The 18,234-nt window shown below is 42.0% G+C and overlaps 3 protein-coding genes across 5 annotated transcripts in view; 1 reads left to right on the forward strand and 2 right to left on the reverse strand.

Moving 5' to 3' along the window:
• The window catches only part of LOC117821670, a 393,061-nt gene that overhangs the window by 13,018 nt on the left and 361,809 nt on the right, over window positions 1-18,234 (forward strand). The gene's annotated exons all lie outside the window — the stretch shown is intronic.
• Window positions 1,149-3,250, reverse strand: LOC117821875. Its single transcript, XM_034696422.1, has 4 exons — window positions 2,849-3,250; window positions 2,694-2,762; window positions 1,944-2,090; window positions 1,149-1,425 (listed from the first exon to the last, which is right to left on the reverse strand). The coding sequence occupies exons 1-4, from the start codon at window positions 3,227-3,229 to the stop codon at window positions 1,183-1,185; spliced, it is 840 nt and encodes a 279-aa protein (XP_034552313.1). The 5' UTR covers window positions 3,230-3,250; the 3' UTR covers window positions 1,149-1,182.
• LOC117822026 (putative GPI-anchored protein pfl2) lies at window positions 5,454-6,505 on the reverse strand. The gene is made up of 2 exons (XM_034696627.1): window positions 5,910-6,505; window positions 5,454-5,802 (listed from the first exon to the last, which is right to left on the reverse strand). The coding sequence occupies exons 1-2, from the start codon at window positions 6,456-6,458 to the stop codon at window positions 5,677-5,679; spliced, it is 675 nt and encodes a 224-aa protein (XP_034552518.1). The 5' UTR covers window positions 6,459-6,505; the 3' UTR covers window positions 5,454-5,676.

Here is an 18,234-nt window from a genome sequence, read left to right on the forward strand (position 1 = left end):
TGAGCGAGTAGTGTCCGAAATGTTGTTTTAATTTTGCTGAGTGAGTGCACTCTATAGTCAACTACATCTAATTCACTATATAGTGAGTAGGGAGTAGGGAATGAGTGAGTGATTTCGGACACAGCCTGTGTTAAATATGGACGTAGTGTCCGTGACGTCACCCGTCTGTTCCTGAGAGCTGCTTTGAAGTATTTAAAAGTACAGCAGATGGCCGAGCAGAGAGACTTGCTCTGACAGTCGGTGACCTGCTCAATCAGCATTTCAACATAATAATACAAGTCTAAAAAATGTCCTTTCTGGCCATTATTTATAATTCCTACCCACATCTAATTGTTACCATTCCATATTTGAATCCCACTGTGCTTTCATACTGTGTGTGTTTTTAATCTGGTGCAGTTTTCTCTGTGAAGTCCCCGAGGCGGTTGTGGTAGAGTAGGCTGCCTCTCAGTTGGATGGTCGGGATTCGATCATGGGTCCAGCTGTCCACATGCCGGTGTGTGAATGGGATTAGTTAACACTGATGGCACTTAACATAGCAACCTCTATCATCAGTATGTGAATGTAACATGTAATGTAAAAGAGCATGGAGTTAACAGAAGACTATAAACACAGTCCATTTCACTTAGATTGACCTAAGAAAGAAGAATACATAGTGCACATACTTACTGTGAATTATTTTACCTCAAATATTATTCTATTTGAACTCTGTAAGTACATCATCGTATTCCCCTGTCCCGTGTTGTAAGCTGCTGGAACAAGAGAATCAAAGAAGGATATCTTGATTGAACTGATCTGCTTCAGGCTGCCTCCTTGTGATAAAACAATTACAAGTGAGAATCAATATTTAAAGTGAAGTTTTTCAAAATAGAATTATTCTTCAACACTATACAACACAACACGATACATTTCAAAACATAAACTTTATTAAACATTTTGATTTACAACTTGAATTCAAAACTATAATTTGATTAAACATAGAATATAAATTAATTGAAAAACTAATAAAAATTAAAATGAATTAAAACATTAAAAATAAACTATAATTTGATTAAACATAGAATATAAATTAATTGAAAAACTAATAAAAATAAAAATGAATGAAAACCTATTAAAAAGAAAATATAATTTGAAGAAACATTGACCATAAATTAATTGAAAAACTAAATTAATTATTGTGATCTTTTATTCCTCCCCCATAGCCTCCTTTTCTCTTTCTTTCACCTCCTCCACCTCTGTGATTTTTCCCCCCGTGTAATGTATTTTCAGCCAGAACGGTGGCTCCTCCACTCTGGGCTCCAGAGGGATCCATAGCTGTGCTGGAATACTGAATGTATCTCCACCCATGATCAATAGGACGTAAGTCATTGGCCTTGCGCTGTCCTCATAAGCCCCCAGGACCTCAACAATCTTCTGGTTTGATGTTTCCTGCAGGAAAGAAAAAATAACCACTCAGACTACTGGTACTACTGATGCTGCTGTCACTACTCCTCTTTGCTCTCTCTCTCTCTCTCTCTCTCTCTCTCTCTGTCCATGTTTCTTTCTTTCTTTCTTTCTTTCTTTCTTTCTTTCTTTCTTTCTTTCTTTCTTTCTTTTCTTATTTTACTACTCTGCTCCTTCTGGAAAAGGGTGCTGTTACTGTACACACTATACTTCTTAAGCCCACGCTATGAAACACTCAGCTTCGTCCCTTTGCCTTTCTATCAGTCTGACTTTGTCTCTTATTCTCCCTCTCTGAATGTCAGTCTGTCTGTATCTTTCAATCACTCTCTATGTCTTTTTCTCTCTCTGTCTTTCAGGAAAAAACACCAAAAGCATCAATAGAAACTGAAAATAAAAAGTCAAAATTAGTTTTGGCTCAGTTTGCTGGGATAAATTGGGGGTTTTTTTTAAACAGAGAGCCGTTTTAGGTGTTACATATTAAAAAATATATTATTAATAATCACCTTGACTGTTGTGTAGAGTGAAGACTGCAGCCGGTAGCCGTATGCAGAGTCACTCCCTTTGAGGTGCGTCAGGCAGACCTCTGCACCAACCATCACCTCACAAAGGGCGGCATCACGCCACAGATTAACTGTGACGTGTGCGGAATTCTAGTAAACATAGGACACAACTGTTAGTTTAAGATCTTAAGTTTTCATTCAGATTTTATAATAAGATGTCATCCAGTCAGAGAGGATGTCAGTAAGTTAGTCAAGTAAAGTCTCAGTAATTCACTCAAGTAGGAAAGGGATTTATTGAGCCATGTGCTCCAACAGCAGTGTTTTCTCTGAGGCTGATCCCAAAGTAATAAAGCTTGTAAAGCAAGAGTATAAATGTGAATTCTTTAAGGATACAAACACTTTGTGTATGAGGAGTTAACCAGTCCAAAGGATGGCTACAAACCAGACGGCATGTTCACTCACAAGTTTGTTCAGAAGTGATAGATGAACTTGTGTCAAACTTTGAGAATATAAGAAGTGATTCAGGTTTGTAAGTGTCAGTTCATGAGGCACAGTCACCTTGGCTCTATTCTAAGATGAATAAAGTCTTGCAGATCCAATGGTTGTTCCAATATAAAAAAATAGTTTTTATTTTGCATTAGGAAAAACCACAACATGTATCCGTTTGTCAGTCGGTTATTCTGCCAGTAAGTCTTGGGTGACAGTCAGACAAAGACACAGCTCACTTGACTCATGTTACTCTGTAGAACTTACATGTTCCAGGGTCACAACTTTCAAAGGGACCGGCTGCTGATTCACCATCACCCTCTTGATTATGGAGATCTGAAATGTAGAAATCGGATGGTTTTAGTAAAAATGGATCATTTAACAGGAGTATGAACAATGTGTCAACAGACTAATTTACTAACCTCGGTCAGCTTGCCAGTCACCGTGAGGAATCCCTGGCAACCCCTAACCAGGGATACCTCTGTTTCTGTGCTTTTCGGCAGCAGTACATTTGTGGCCTCTTCTTTAAGGCTCTTGGAAACACTGAAACTGGCTGCCTTAAAAAATTGTGTATCTCGATTGACGAAGAGGTTATCACCCTTTAGGGTGTATCCCCTCATGATGTACCCCACATTAACCTCCACCTTTGTGGTTATTGTTTCAAATAAAGTAATTTTTTTTACAATTTTTCCGTCGCAGACGATGAGGGTACGATTGCTCTTGATTGCATTCCGAGTGACCTCCCCCGACTCAGAGAACCTCCACTGGGTGCACCTTTCTTCTGGTTGAACTTCCAGGACCATCACATGAACAGGCGGTAATTTTGAGTCACTCCTGCCAAAAACCGATGCAAAATCCATTCTAAAATACAAACACACACACACACACACAAACACACACACACCACACACACACACACACACACACACACACACACACACACACACACACACACACACACACACACACCAGAGGAAAGGGTTAAGACGGTGTACACTAAAATAAAACAATGCAACTACTTCTACCGCTGCTGCTGCTACCATCCCCACTACCACTACTACTACTACTACTACTACTACTACTACTGCTAATAATAATAATAATAATAATAATAATACTTTAAAAAACTCAAATAAAAAATAGTCATTCTTCTTCTTCTTTAAATAAACTGTAAACTAAATAATTTTTGGATGTTGTACACTTGTTGTTGTTATTGTTACTATTATTATGAAGGAAAAAAAAAATCAAGTGTAAAATAAATGAAAAAGCCAAAAGATATTCATTAGTTTAATAACTTGTACCTTTGATTCCTGTGTTAGAGATAAACCAATAAAAAAATAAAAAATACACAATTTCACAGGGATTTAATCGTTTTATGAAGTATATTTATTGATTTATTGATTTATGTTTTTAAAAGGTTTTCAAGACCATGTGTTATTTGTAGTACTTGGTGACATTTATTGACATTGCGCGTACTACATAGTGTGTTTGAAGTGGTTTGAAGGTAGTATGTAATATGACTGTTCTGTTGGATCTGTTATGCAGGTTGCTGGGCCAGACGTCATCGGATTTCCGGTTTCGGAAAGCGGAAGTAAACAACGGCCAAGCTGATAGATAAACTGCTTCTTAAGCGTTCCCTAATTATTTAATTAGTTAAGAAGTGATTTGTATGGGATTTAATAGTTTCACAGTGACTAAAAACGGAATTTCTCCCCTTCAAAAAAAAAAAAAAGAAAAAAGCGGAACGAGCGCTGTGCATTGTGGGAAACAGTACGTGAGGGAGACTGGTCCGATGCAGACTGGGACATGTTCCTGAAGCAGTACGACGTCCGGGGAGTTTTGGCATGCGGCAGATTTTTTCACTTGTTCACATACTACATACTGAATTTTGGCCAAATCAGCATGGACTGTTAGTAGGCGGTTTCGAAAACAGCCTCACGCTGCAGGTGGATTCAGTTACACTAACACTCCCCAAGGGCTCTTGCTACTTGATGACAACAGTTCCACTCATCTAACGGTAAGTTTTCCAAGGTGCCACTCGCGCACACACGGTCATGCACACACTCCGGTTAACTGACGAACTTCCAGTGAGTGTTTATCCGACAGTTAGTAACCATTTATCCGACAGTTAGTAACCATTTATCCGACAGTTAGTAACCATTTATCCGACAGTTAGTAACCATTTATCCGACAGTTAGTAACCATTTATCCAACAGTTAGTAACCATTTATCCGACAGTTAGTAACCATTTATCCAACAGTTAGTAACCATTTATCCGACAGTTAGTAACCATTTATCCGACAGTTAGTAACCATTTATCCGACAGTTAGTAACCATTTATCCGACAGTTAGTAACCATTTATCCGACAGTTAGTAACCATTTATCCGACAGTTAGTAACCATTTATCCGACAGTTAGTAACCATTTATCCGACAGTTGGTAACCATTTATCCGACAGTTAGTAACCATTTATCCGACAGTTGGTAGCCGTTTATCCGACAGTTGGTAGCCGGCTACCAACGGCTACCAACTGTTGGTATGTAGAGGATTTTATGGCCTTATACATTTTTTCCTATTACGATCAATTCGTTATTATAACCACAGATCATGCTCAAAGAAGTCAAAGAACTGACCGACTGCAAGTTATGGATTTAAATCAGTATATAACTGTTTATTCTTTAATGTAAAAACAAGAATCAACAAACAAAACAACAAACGCTAACACTTTGTAGAAAATGAAAAACTTTAGATAACAGTAAATACAAACTTTGAATAAAATATATTATTAAGAAATAAATAGATAAAAAAACATTGTTTCAACTGGTGCATTTTTGGCTTCTTTTGGCCACTCACAAAATACAAAAACACTTGTGTTGCTTGTTTTTATGTTCTGAGCTACTGTAAAAACATGGTGGCCTCTGTGGAAGAGGACCCACTCCTTTGTAGATATAAAAGGCTGACTATAAGTTCACAAAAACAAAATTATTTTTATATTCAGGAGATTAAACACTAATGTAAACATACTTGGGATTAATATCCTACTTCTACAAAGTCTGTTGTCTCAGTGCTGATCACACACTTTGTACATATGAACATCAAGAAATATTTACGTTTTGATATTTACACTGCTCAAGTAAAACCTTATTTATAGTGCAGGGGAGGCAGTAGATCCCAGGACGCATCGCTTCAGACTCTCCACACCAGGAGTAGCCTGTCCTGATGCCTGGTAGCACATGTCACCTGTTGTTGGTCATAGGGCAGCAGGATCTGGCAGAGACCTATGATTGTGCTGACCTCTAGAGTTCCTCATGCTGACCACAAACTCTGATAGTAGGTCCAAACGATCCATGCCTGGCATGTCATGGTCATCCACAGCCTAAAAAAAGACAACAGCAGTCAATCACTTGTTTTATTAAGACATTTATTTTTGAATCATTGCCTTTGTGGGGTCTTATTTTCAGCTAAATGTTAAAGCCCACTTACCAACTGTCCTTCCTCTGGAGTAGTACCAGGCTGGGTGGTGGCAGAGGCTGAGGTCGCGGGAGAGGCTGAGGTTAGTGCAGGCTGCGTGGCGGAAGAGGCTGAGGTGACTGCAGGCTGCTTGGCGGCATAGGTTGAAGTGGCGGCAGATGCTGAGGTGACTGCAGGCTGCGTGGCGGCATAGGTTGAAGTGGCGGCAGAGGCTGAGGTGACTGCAGGCTGCGTGGCGGCATAGGTTGAAGTGGCAGCAGAGGCTGAGGTGACTGCAGGCTGTGTGGCGGCAGAGGCTGAGGTGACTGCAGGCTGTGTGGCGGCAGAGGCTGAAGTGGCGGCAGATGCTGAGGTGACTGCAGGCTGTGTGGCGGCAGAGGCTGAGGCTGAGGTGACTGCAGGCTGCTTGGCGGCATAGGTTGAAGTGGCGGCAGAGGCTGAGGTGACTGCAGGCTGTGTGGTGGCATAGGTTGAAGTGGCGGCAGAGGCTGAGGTGACTGCATGCTGCGTGGTGGCATAGGTTGAAGTGGCGGCAGAGGCTGAGGTGACTGCAGGCTGCATGGCGGCATAGGTTGAAGTGGCAGCAGAGGCTGAGGTGACTGCAGGCTGCGTGGCAGCAGAGGCAGAGGCTGAGGTGACTGCAGGCTGCGTGGCGGCAGAGGCTGAGGTGACTGCAGGCTGCGTGGCAGTTTAGGTCACTTTGCAGCGTCCTCAGAGGGTAAAGCGACATTGGAAGAAACTGCAGGAGAGCCTGCAGATGAAGAGGGAGATCAAGTTGTCTGTTCCTGAGGTGTCTGATAAAAATAAGAAAAAAAGTCACATACATGATGTTTGTGTGTGTAGGTTCTTCAATTTGTAAATGTTTTACTCCTTTACTAAATGTGCTATTTTAAATTGTATCAGGTCAATATACCATTTTGCAGTTTACCTTTTAAGTGTGAAACACACACAAGCAGACCAAACAAAGACATCTGAACCCGATTCTGGAGCGGACAATTTTCAATCTGTAACAAAACACATTTCAATTTAATGGAAAACATACTGTAGATTTAATGATTTCATGATATTGACCTATGATGTAAGTAATACCATGTGATAGAGTTTGTGCCACTTCTTTTGTGAAAAGCAGTTTGAAGCTTTGGTGTTTGTCATTTATAATAACTGTTCACAGAATTCCACAGTGTTATATAAATGTTCAAATGCTTTTGAATGACATTATAAATTGACTGAAAATCTATCAGACACTACTATTATCACATAATGTTAAAAAATCCACTTTTTAATAACTAGCTACTAAGTGTACTTAGTTACTACTGTATACATGACATAAACAGCTGTTTCATTCATGTTATGTGTAAACATAATGACAAAGGCAATAAGATAGAGGGCAAATATATACATATACACATCAATAACAGGCGGGGAGTTTCAGCTGTTATCTGTCGCATTCATGGTGATATATTATAATGACTGTGACAGATACAAGGTGGAGATCCAGTCACAACATCATAGATTACTCTGCAATAGTTTGTCCATTGCTGTATTTATTAGAGCTGATCTGACAACACTGTACGAGGTTGATTACAGTATAGCAGAAATATGACGTCGAGTCATTGACTGTAAGTTGGTCAAAACGTCAGAATACTCCCTGGTCGATCATTGATTAAGCTTTACATCTGTTCATTATGTTTTATCTGACTTGACAAGGATAATAAAGGAGATTTGCTGGAGTTTTCAGCGTCCCACACAGCCTAGAAGTCAGAAATACGACGTTAAATATATAAACCGTGACTAATGCCTAAAGTTGATCCAAACAGATACGTAGTGTAAAAGTGTTCGGGTTGTAGTTTATTCTCCGATATCACAAATAGTGTCTGTCAGCATCGATCAGCATCATACACTGTTATACCGGCTAAACTTAGCTAAAGTCATACGGACATGAGATCCAGACGAAAACAACGTGAACAAATGAACAACCTGGAAACTCACCGTGTCCGAGTAAAAAACTAAAACATCACTACAAATAGGAAAAAGCTTTGAATGACTTACCGTGAAAGGTGCCGGTGTGTTAGCTTTGACAGAACTTTCAGTCAACTTTCGTTTCTGTCGGCACTCGCATAGCAACAGCCTTCTGATTGGTCGAGGCGGCAGGAGGCGGGTGTTGAGGCGGACAGATTTTTTTCATTGGTAAGAAATGGAAGAGGGGGTGGAATCTGATTGGTAAGAAATGGAAGAGGGGGTGGAATCTGATTGGTAAGAAATGGAAGCCGGGACCGAAGCTTCGATTTGACTGGAAAGAAATGGAGAGAAACTGAGAGGGGGATGATTTGATTGGCAAGAAATGGACGGCGAAAACGGACTATTGTGTTGTGGGTAGAGCTCACAGAAATGAATGAATTTGGACAGCTATTAGTCAACACGTCATCATCCAGGTTACAGCCAGGGAACATTTTGGTTTGTGTTCGTCTGAAACAACTGGTTTCCTTGAGCTCATATCAGGAAGTACTGGACCATGTTTAGCGAAAGTTTTCTATAAACTACGGCCTCATTAACCACTTCACTGCAGCCCACTAACACACTTTACTTGGTGACAGGTAAGTACTTTCCAACGGTGACAATCTAACCCACAGAACTCGGTTAAAATCACACTTTTTAACGGTTTATGTGGAGCCGTGGGAACACGATGCAGGTGGTATTCGCAAGTCGTACAATTGTCTCATTCATAGTCAATATTGCGGTGAGAATAATTTAACTAAAGGAATCAGTAGACTACATCACAGTCACGTACAGTCATGGCCAAAAGTTTTAAAAATGACACAACTATTAATTTTCACAAAGTCTGCTGTTTCAGTTTTTATAATGGCAATTTGCATATACTCCAGAATGTTATGAGGAGTGATCAGCTCAACTGCAATTAATTGCAAAGTCCCTCTTTGCCTTGAAAATGAACTTTATCACCAAAACCACATTTCCACTGCATTTCAGCCCTGCCACAAAAGGACCAGCTAACATAATTTCAATGACACACAGGTGTCACACACATTAACACAGCTGTGGGTGTTGATGAGGACAAGGCTGGCGATCAATCTGTCATGATTGAGTGACTGGACACTTTAAAAGGAAGATGGTGCATGACACCATTGTTCCTCATCTGTTAGCCATGGTTACCTGCAAGGAAACACGTGCAGCCATCATTGCATTGCACAAAAAGGGCCTAACAGGGAAGTTTATAGCAGCGAGTAAGATTGCACCTCAGTCAACCGTCTATCCATTTATCAAGAACTTCAAGGAGAGAGGTTCAATTGTTGCCAAACAGGCTCCAGGGCGCCCAAGAAAGTCCAGCAAGCGCCAGGACCGTCTCCTGAAGGTGTTACAGCTGCGGGATCGGGCCACCACCAGTGCAGAGCTTGCTCAGGAATGGCAGCAGGCAGGTGTGAATGCATCTGCACGCACAGTGAGGCGAAGACTTTTGGAGGAAGGCCTGGTGTCATGGAGGGCAGCAAAGAAGCCACTTCTCTCCAGTAAAAACATCAGGGACAGACTGATATTCTGCAGAAGGTACAGGGACTGGACTGCTGAGGACTGGGGTAAAGTCATTTTCTCTGATGAATCCCCTTTCCCATTGTTTGGGGCATCTGGAGGAAGGCTTGTTCGGAGAAGACGAGGTGAGCGCTACCATCAGTCCTGTCTCTTGCCAACAGTGAAGCATCCTGAGACCATTCATGTGTGGGGTTGCTTTTCGGTCAAGGGAGTAGGCTCTCTCACAATCTTGCCTAAAAACACAGCCATGAATAAAGAATGGTACCAGAACGTCGTCCGAGAGCAACTTCTCCCAACCATCCAAGGGCAGTTTGGTGATGAAGAATGCCTTTTCCAGCATGATGGAGCACCTTGCCATAAAGCAAAAGTCAGAACAAAATGGCTCGGGGAACAAAACATTAAGATTTTGAGCCCTTGGCCAGGAAACTCCCCAGATCTTAATCCCATTGAGAACTTGTGGTCAATCCTCAAGAGGCGGGTGGACAATCAAAAACCCACAAATTCTGACAAACTCCAAGCATTGATTATGCAAGAATGGACTGCCATCAGTCAGGATTTGGTCCAGAAGTTGATTGACAGCATGCCAGGGAGAATTGTAGAGGTCTTGAAAAAGAAGGGTCAACACTGCAAATATTGACTTATTACATGAATTCTGTGTAATTCTCAATAAAAGCTTTTGATACTTGCACCATACTAGAAATGCTTCTAATTGTATTTCATTATACCATAGAAACATCTGACAGAAACACCTAAAAACCCTGAAGAAGCAGACTTTGTGAAAATTTAATATTTGTGTCATTCTCAAAACTTTTGGCCATGACTGTACATAAGTATGTGTAAAGAGGAACTTAATGACGGACTCGATCTCACGCGAATAAAATTCACATGCCAAAAAGGCACTGCGGCCACAGCATAACCACTACGCCGCAGACTCCAGTGAATGAAGGGTCTCCTGTCATGCATTCAGTACACACATAAGCGTCAGGTAACATTTTGGTTTGTGCTCACCTAAAACAACTGGTTACCCTGTGCCTTCGTGAGGACATTTCATTTAAATTAGATTGTCATATAGGCCTGAAAGAAACTTTACAAAAATGTGTTACAAAAAACGTCAGCAGCTCCTCTGGCTGCTAAATATGTGTCTGTCTGTCACAGTCTGAGGAACGCACCATCCCATAATATCTGATTTTGGGTGAAGGTTTAATGAGCATTGACATTGAGATATGCTGTATGGGTGACACCATTGTTTTAACGCGTATAAAATATGTAATATATATAATATGAATATATATGTAATGAATATAATATGTAATGAATATAATGTATGTGTATAAATCGTGTGTGCTTTGGAAACAACATGTCTTTGTACATGCCAATAAAGCAAATTGAGTTGAATTGAATTGTGTCTGTCTTCCAACGATTTTAATTTTTGTTTTTAGAAACAGAAAAGGAAAATCGACCGTTTTTTTAAGTTTTGTTTATCCCTTCTTGACCCTGATAAATAAAAATGGCTTGAATTTCAATTTTAATTCTTGAATTTTAAAATGAAAATCAAATAACCACTCATTTTTTGTTTTTTAATATTCTTTTTTGAACGGAAAATCCAATGAACAAAACACACATTGACCCAGTAATTAAGTAATCACCAACATCTGACCCAAGGGTGTAGCTGTAAAAGCAGGATGGAGCAGTTGATTGTTCTTTTGCTCAGTAGAGATTATCTTATAGCAAACCCTCAAAAAAATCGATAGAGACAGAAAACATGGATCCTCTTAAAGTCAGAGAAATAATTGACTTTAAAATGAACAGTATACATCCTCCAGGATTTTCCAAAAATCAAAGATATATTCTGAAAAGAAGGGTGGAAAGCTACCATCTGAAAGGTAAGACAACCAGCAAAATAGCACTGTATAACACTGTTGATCTGAAAATCTTATTTATTTAACTGTTTAAATAAAATGTGACCCTTAGATGGGGAGCTGTACTACCTATGCCACAGAAAGCGTGATGAGCAGCAGCATCACCTCGCAAAGGTTGTACATACCCCACTTGATGCAAACGCAATCTTCCTGGAATTTCACGCCAGCGCTATTGGGGCCCACTGTGGGGTGGACAAGACTCTTCATGCTATCCTCCAGAGGTACTACTGGCCAGGTATGAAGGCAGATATCACAAAATGGGTACGTAGATTTCTCCTTTTTGAGTTTCAGAATCAGAATCAGAATCAGAATCAGCTTTATTCGCCAAGTATGCTTGAACACACAAGGAATTTGACTTTGGTAAACTGTGCTCTCTTTGTACAAGGCATAAGAATAGGAATAAGAATAAGAACTACAATAAAAAATAAAATGAAAATATAATAACAATAACCTTAGCTATAAATACAAAGAAACAACAAATAGGCATGACTAATATGTACAGGCTAAAATAATATGATAAAGTGCAGTGGTGAGTTGCAGAGGTAGTTTTACATTATAAAATAGAAGTTAAATAATACAAAAAATAGAAATATGGAATTCTGCTTGAGAATTGTTGCATTGTATATCTACATGTATATTTACAGAGAGTATTTATCTGACAGGTATGACACTGTTATGGTTTAGTGTTCATCAGAGTGACAGCCTGGGGGAAGAAACTGTTCTTATGGCGGGTTGTTTTGGCGCACAGTGATCTGTAGCGCCTGCCGGAGGGGAGGAGTTTGAAGAATTTGTGTCCAGGGTGTGAGGGGTCAGCGGTAATGCTCCCTGCCCGTTTCCTGGCCCGGGACCGGTACAAGTCCTGGATGGGGGGCAGGTCGACACCGATGATTTTCTCTGCAGTCCTTATAGTCCGCTGCAGTCTGTGTTTGTCTAGTTTGGTTGCAGAGCCAAACCAGACAGTGATGGAGGTACACAGAACAGACTGGATGATGGAGGTGTAGAACATGATCAGCAGCTCCTGAGGCAGGTTGAACTTCCTGAGCTGACGCAGGAAGTACATCCTCTGCTGGGCCTTTTTTCTGATTGTGTCTATGTGGGAGGTCCACCTCAGGTCCCGGGAAATAGTGGATCCCAGGAACCTGAAAGAGTCCACAGTAGACACGGTGCTGTTCAGGATGGTGAGGGGGGGGAGTGGGGGGGGGCTTCTCCTGAAGTCCACTGTCATCTCTACCGTCTTGAGCGGGTTCAGCTCCAGATGGTTCTGACTACACCAGAGTGCCAGCTGTTCCACCTCCTGTCTGTAAGCAGACTCGTCTCCGTCCTGGATGAGACCGATGACGGTGGTGTCGTCTGCAAACTTCAGGAGTTTCACCGAGGGGTCTCCTGAGGTGCAGTCATTGGTGTAGAGGGAGAAGAGCAGTGGGGAGAGAACACATCCCTGTGGGGCGCCAGTGCTGATGGTCCGGGTGCTGGATTTGATGCTCCCCAGCCTCACCTGCTGTCTCCTGTCCGTCAGGAAGTTGGTGATCCACTGACAGATGGAGGCCGGCACTGTGAGCTGGGTGAGTTTCTGGTGCAGGATGTCTGGTATGATGGTATTGAACGCAGAGCTGAAGTCCACAAACAGGATCCTAGCGTAGGTCCTGGGGGAGTCCAGGTGATGCAGGATGTAGTTCAGACCCATATTGACTGCATCCTCCACCGACCTGTTTGCCCGATAGGCAAACTGCAGGGGGTCCAGCAGGGGGCCTGTGATGTCTTTCAGGTGGCTCAACACTAGTCTCTCGAAGGACTTCATGACCACAGACGTCAGGGCGACGGGCCTGTAGTCATTGAGTCCTGTGATGGTGGGTTTCTTTGGGACTGGGATGATGGTGGAGCTTTTGAAGCATGAGGGCACTTCACACAGCTCCAGCGATGTGTTGAAGATCTTTGTGAAGATGGGGGCCAGCTGCTCAGAACAGACTCTCAGGCAGGAGGGGGACACGCCGTCTGGACCTGGAGCCTTCTTGGTCTTTTGTCTCTGGAAGAGCTGGATTACCTCATCTTCACAGATCGTCAGCGCAGGTGGGGGGTCAGAGGGGGGTGGGGAGGGGCTTGTGGGGGGGCCAGGTAAATCAGAGTGTTTGGGTGTGGGGTGTGAAAACCTGCAGTAGAAGCTGTTCAGGTCGTCAGCTAGTCTTTTGTTACCTTCAGGGTGGGGGGAGGGTCTCCTGTAGCTTGTAACTTCACGCAGGCCTCTCCAAACTTCTGAGGGGTCGTTGGCAGAGAAGCTCTGTTTTAACTTCTCAGTGTAGCTCCTCTTAGCTACCTTGATCCCCCTCGTCAGTTTGTTTCTGGCCTGCTTGAACAGGTCCCGGTCCCCACTCCTGTAGGCCTCTTCTTTGGCCTGACGCAGCTTCCTCAGTTGAGGTGTGAACCAGGGCTTGTTGTTGTTGTATGTGCGGAAGGTCCTGGTCTGCACACACATGTCCTCACAGAAGCTGATGTATGAAGTCACAGTGTCAGTGAGTTCATTGAGGTTTCCTGATGCAGCTTCAAAAACACTCCAATCAGTGCAATCAAAGCAGGCTTGTAACTCCTGCTTTGACTCCTCCGTCCACTTCTTCACAGTCCTAACTACAGGCTTAGCCGATTTTAACTTCTGCCTGTAGGTCGGGATGAGGTGAATCAGACAGTGATCAGATAGTCCTAAAGCTGCACGGGGGACAGAGCGATATGAGTCCTTTATTACTGTGTAGCAGTGGTCCAGAGTGTTAGAATCCCTGGTGGGACACTTAATATGTTGTCTGTATTTAGGTAGTTCGTGGGTTAAATTTGCTCTGTTAAAATCCCCGAGAATGATGAGCAGAGAGTCAGGATGTTTTTTCTCCACGTCTGTAATCTGGTCAGCCAGGTGCTGTAACGCCTCCGTTACACAGGCCTGAGGTGGGATGTAGACGCCGACCAGAATAAAGGAGGAGAACTCCCGCGGTGAATAGAAGGGTTTACAGTTTATGAAAAGAGTCTCCAGATTTGGACTGCATGACTTCTTCAACACTGTGGTATCTGTACACCAACCTTCGTTTATGTAGAAACAGATTCCGCCTCCTCTCGCCTTCCCAGAGAGTTCCTTTACGCGGTCCGCTCTGTGGAGCTGAAAGTCCGGTAAGTGCAGCGAGCTGTCTGGGATGTGTTCACTGAGCCAGGTTTCAGTGAAACACAGGGCGGCGGATCTGCAAAAGTCCGTGTTTCTTGAGTTGAGGAGCAGCAGTTCATCCATCTTGTTTGCCAGGGAGCGGACATTCGCCAGGTGAATGGACGGGAGTTTAATTTATAATAATCCAAAGTGTGCCTCTTCATTGTGCTCAGATTTTCTCTTTGCTTATTAGATTTCCCAGTGTGATGCATGTCAGAAAAAGAGGGCCTGTTTAAAAGAGAAGGCCCAGTACAAACCAATACAGGTGAGTGATTACACTAATGTAAGACACATTATGTTCAACAATTGAGTCACAGTGAATTTTATAAATTTGAATTTCTGCATTTGTTTGCATTTCAGGTGTCAGAGCCTTTCGAACTGGTTGGGATGGACCTGGTAGGCACACTTAAGTGTACCAACAGCGGTTACACGTACATCTGTGTGATGGTGGACTACTTCACTAAATGCCTGGAGGTCTATCCCCTGAAGAGTAAAAAGGCAGAGGAAGTCACAGAGTGCATAATGGACTTCTTTTATAAGTACGGTGCACCAAAACGTATCCTGACTGACCGAGGCAAAGAATTTGTCAACAAAGTCTAGGGGTGGTACTAAAAACAATACTATTTTTAAATACTATACCATATATATATATATATTATTTATTTTCATAACTTTATCCGTCATATGTTCTAGATCAACCGGGACCTTTGTGAAAAACTTTGCATAGAAAGAAGTCTTTGTGCGCCGTACCACCCACAGACAAATGGCCTGGTTGAAAAACTTAATGGAACCATTCAAGGGTAAAAATGCACTTCCTACTTTCTCCATGGGTCTATCAAATGTAAACACAGAGAATGAGAGACTCTTCCTTTGATTTCAGGGCTTTGAAAAAAATGGTGCAGAACCACCCAAGTGACTGGGATCGCTACATAACACCAACAGTATTTGGACTCCGCACTAAAAAACAGATCACAACCAAATATTCCCCCTCTTTTTACTGATGTACAGAAGGGAGGCCCGTTATCCCTCCGAAATTCCAGACATGTCAGGTAAAACATAATTTTAATGCATTTATATTGGGAATATTCCTATAAGTTCCATTTAACCCCAGGATCAAGACATTTAATGTTCAATAACTGTCATTGTTGACAACTGAGTAAACGCTATTACAGTACCATGACTAGTTCAACAGCAGCATAGAAATTACAAGTAACATTTACAAATATTATTCTTTTCACAACTGAGTCTCACATCACTCACCACTGGGTGGAGCTGTTCACTGACTTACTGTCTTAGCGACAGGAGTCAGTAAGAATAGAAACACTCACACTCTGGGTCATGGTGCAACACAACAAACACTTTCCCAGCAGCCCTTGCTTCCCAACACTCTATAGCATAACCGAGCATAACCCATGTAACCAATCAGAAGCGCATAAACTGAAAGCTCCTAAACATGAGAAACACAACAATACTCCCACAATCCCCCACGGTCGTTACAATACATTAAAAAAATGAAGAAGAGCGAAGAAACAGATCCAGGATGTCTCTGACTCTGCACCACCACATATCAGTAGTAAATACTCAGCTGTTATTTTTCCCATTTGTTTTAAAATATTATAGATCCGATAAAAAATAATGAGAATAAAAATACACACATACATATTGTGACGGCCGTGGGGGCTTGTGTGAATATTGTTCTGTTCGTCATGTTTATGAGCTTGTGCTTCATTATTGTTACAGGAGTTATGCTATAGAGTGTTGGGAAGCAAAGGCTGCTGGGAAAGTGTTTGTTGTGTTGCACCATGACCCAGAGTGTGAGTGTTTCTATCCTTTTCAGTAACTACTCACTTACAAAGGTGTATTGAGAAAACAGCATCACCTAGTGGTGAACACAGTAGGAGTCACAGAAGTCAATAAAAGTGGAAGTTGCTTCTTAAACTTCTAGACTCTACTGAGTTAGCTACATTGTACATATATGGTCGTGAGCTGACACCATATGACCGAATTGTGACACCTTATTTTTAAAATGTTTTGTATCTTACTGTTTATACTTATATTTATGTCCATCATGTTTATTTGTGTTTAATTACCTACTTTATGTTGCAGATCAGTGAAGAGCAGGTAAATGCTCTGACTAGAAATGAGGACTTGTGCATCCGAGCCTCACAACTGAAAGACATCCATGCTCAAGTAGAGGCCAACATTTTAGACTCCCAAGAGAAGGTGCGGAAGAGAAAGATGTCAAAGAGGGAAGAGGACAACTTCGAAGTGGGTGACAGAGTTCTCAGAAAAAACATACGCCAAGAGCAAAGGAAAGGAGGGAAGATGGAACCAGATTTACTGGGACCTTTTGCCATAGTAAATATTGAGGGTAAAAGTGCAGATCTACTTCAGTGTAACGGCAGAACCATAGAGAAAATTAACATAGATCATCTCAAAAGATACGTGGAACCACAGCCTCGAATCCCTGCAAAATGGATTGCACTTACCCCACTGATTCCTCATGCACAGCAGACCAGCTCTTGTTTGTCCCCTGCAGTACCTCAGAGCCACAGTGAGACCATAAGTCTGCAGTCTCCGATCAACAGCCTCAGTGAGACAGTAAGTCTGCAGTCCCCGATCAAGAGCCCCAATGACTCACTCTGTCAACACTCCCCCATGGTACCCCAGCACCTCAGTGAGACCCCAAGTCCACAATCAGACCCCATGTCCGGAGACACTGCTTCCTCCAGGACAATATTTTCAAACATCCCTGAAGAATGTGAGTATCTGTTTTAAAACACTTTTACTATAGCAATATACAAACAGGATTTTGTCATTGTTCTCTGTAAGACTGTGTGGAAATTGCCTCAGTAAACCACTCTTGATTCTAATTCACAGTAATGGCTGACATCTGGTAACCCTAACCCAAGGTGGAGCAAAGTGGGACCATACAAACTTTTTGCCAGAGACCTGCAAAATCTGGCACCTGGAAGGGAACTAGAGAGTGAGGTAAATGCATGCATAGTGTTTTCATTCATATTTTCATCTTTATTTGATATGGGAAAAATGATCTTCTCAATATTATCTTTTCAGGTTTTGAATGCATTCATTCATGTCATCATTCAAAAGTTACAACAGGAAAGTTTGAAAAGGTTTTATCTTGTTGACTCCTTTGCAATGACTGCTCTGTGGCATGGATCATGCCGTGGATTAAAGAAGGTAACCTTTTAGAAAATCCGTTCAGACTTCTTTAAAATGCATACAAGTTTGTATTGAGGATATTTTTGTTTCAGGTTGACCCAATGGCCTACAATGTCCTCTTAGGCCCTGTGTGTGACAACAGACATTGGACACTTGTGGTGAGAACTTCACACATTTGCAAAGTAGTCATGTGCAGGAGTGTAAATATACTTTTGTGTTCTCCTGCATGAAGATTGGCTGTACTAATTCAAAATTTGTATTGACACATTACACGTCTTATGCAGGTCCTTTATCCAAAGGAGAGGCGTGCAGTTTACATAGACCCTCTAGGAGAAACACCTGACCACATAATCAAATGCAGGGATGTAACACGGTAAGATGTACAATACATCAGCTGAGTTAAGAGAGTCAGGATGTTTTTTCGCCACGTCTGTAATCTGGTCAGCCAGGTGCTGTCACGCCTCCGTTACACAGGCCTGAGGTGGGATGTAGACGCCGACCAGAATAAAGGAGGAGA

Source organism: Notolabrus celidotus, chromosome 1 (assembly GCF_009762535.1).
Source record: "Notolabrus celidotus isolate fNotCel1 chromosome 1, fNotCel1.pri, whole genome shotgun sequence".
In the NCBI taxonomy this organism is placed as follows: Eukaryota; Metazoa; Chordata; class Actinopteri; order Labriformes; family Labridae; genus Notolabrus; species Notolabrus celidotus.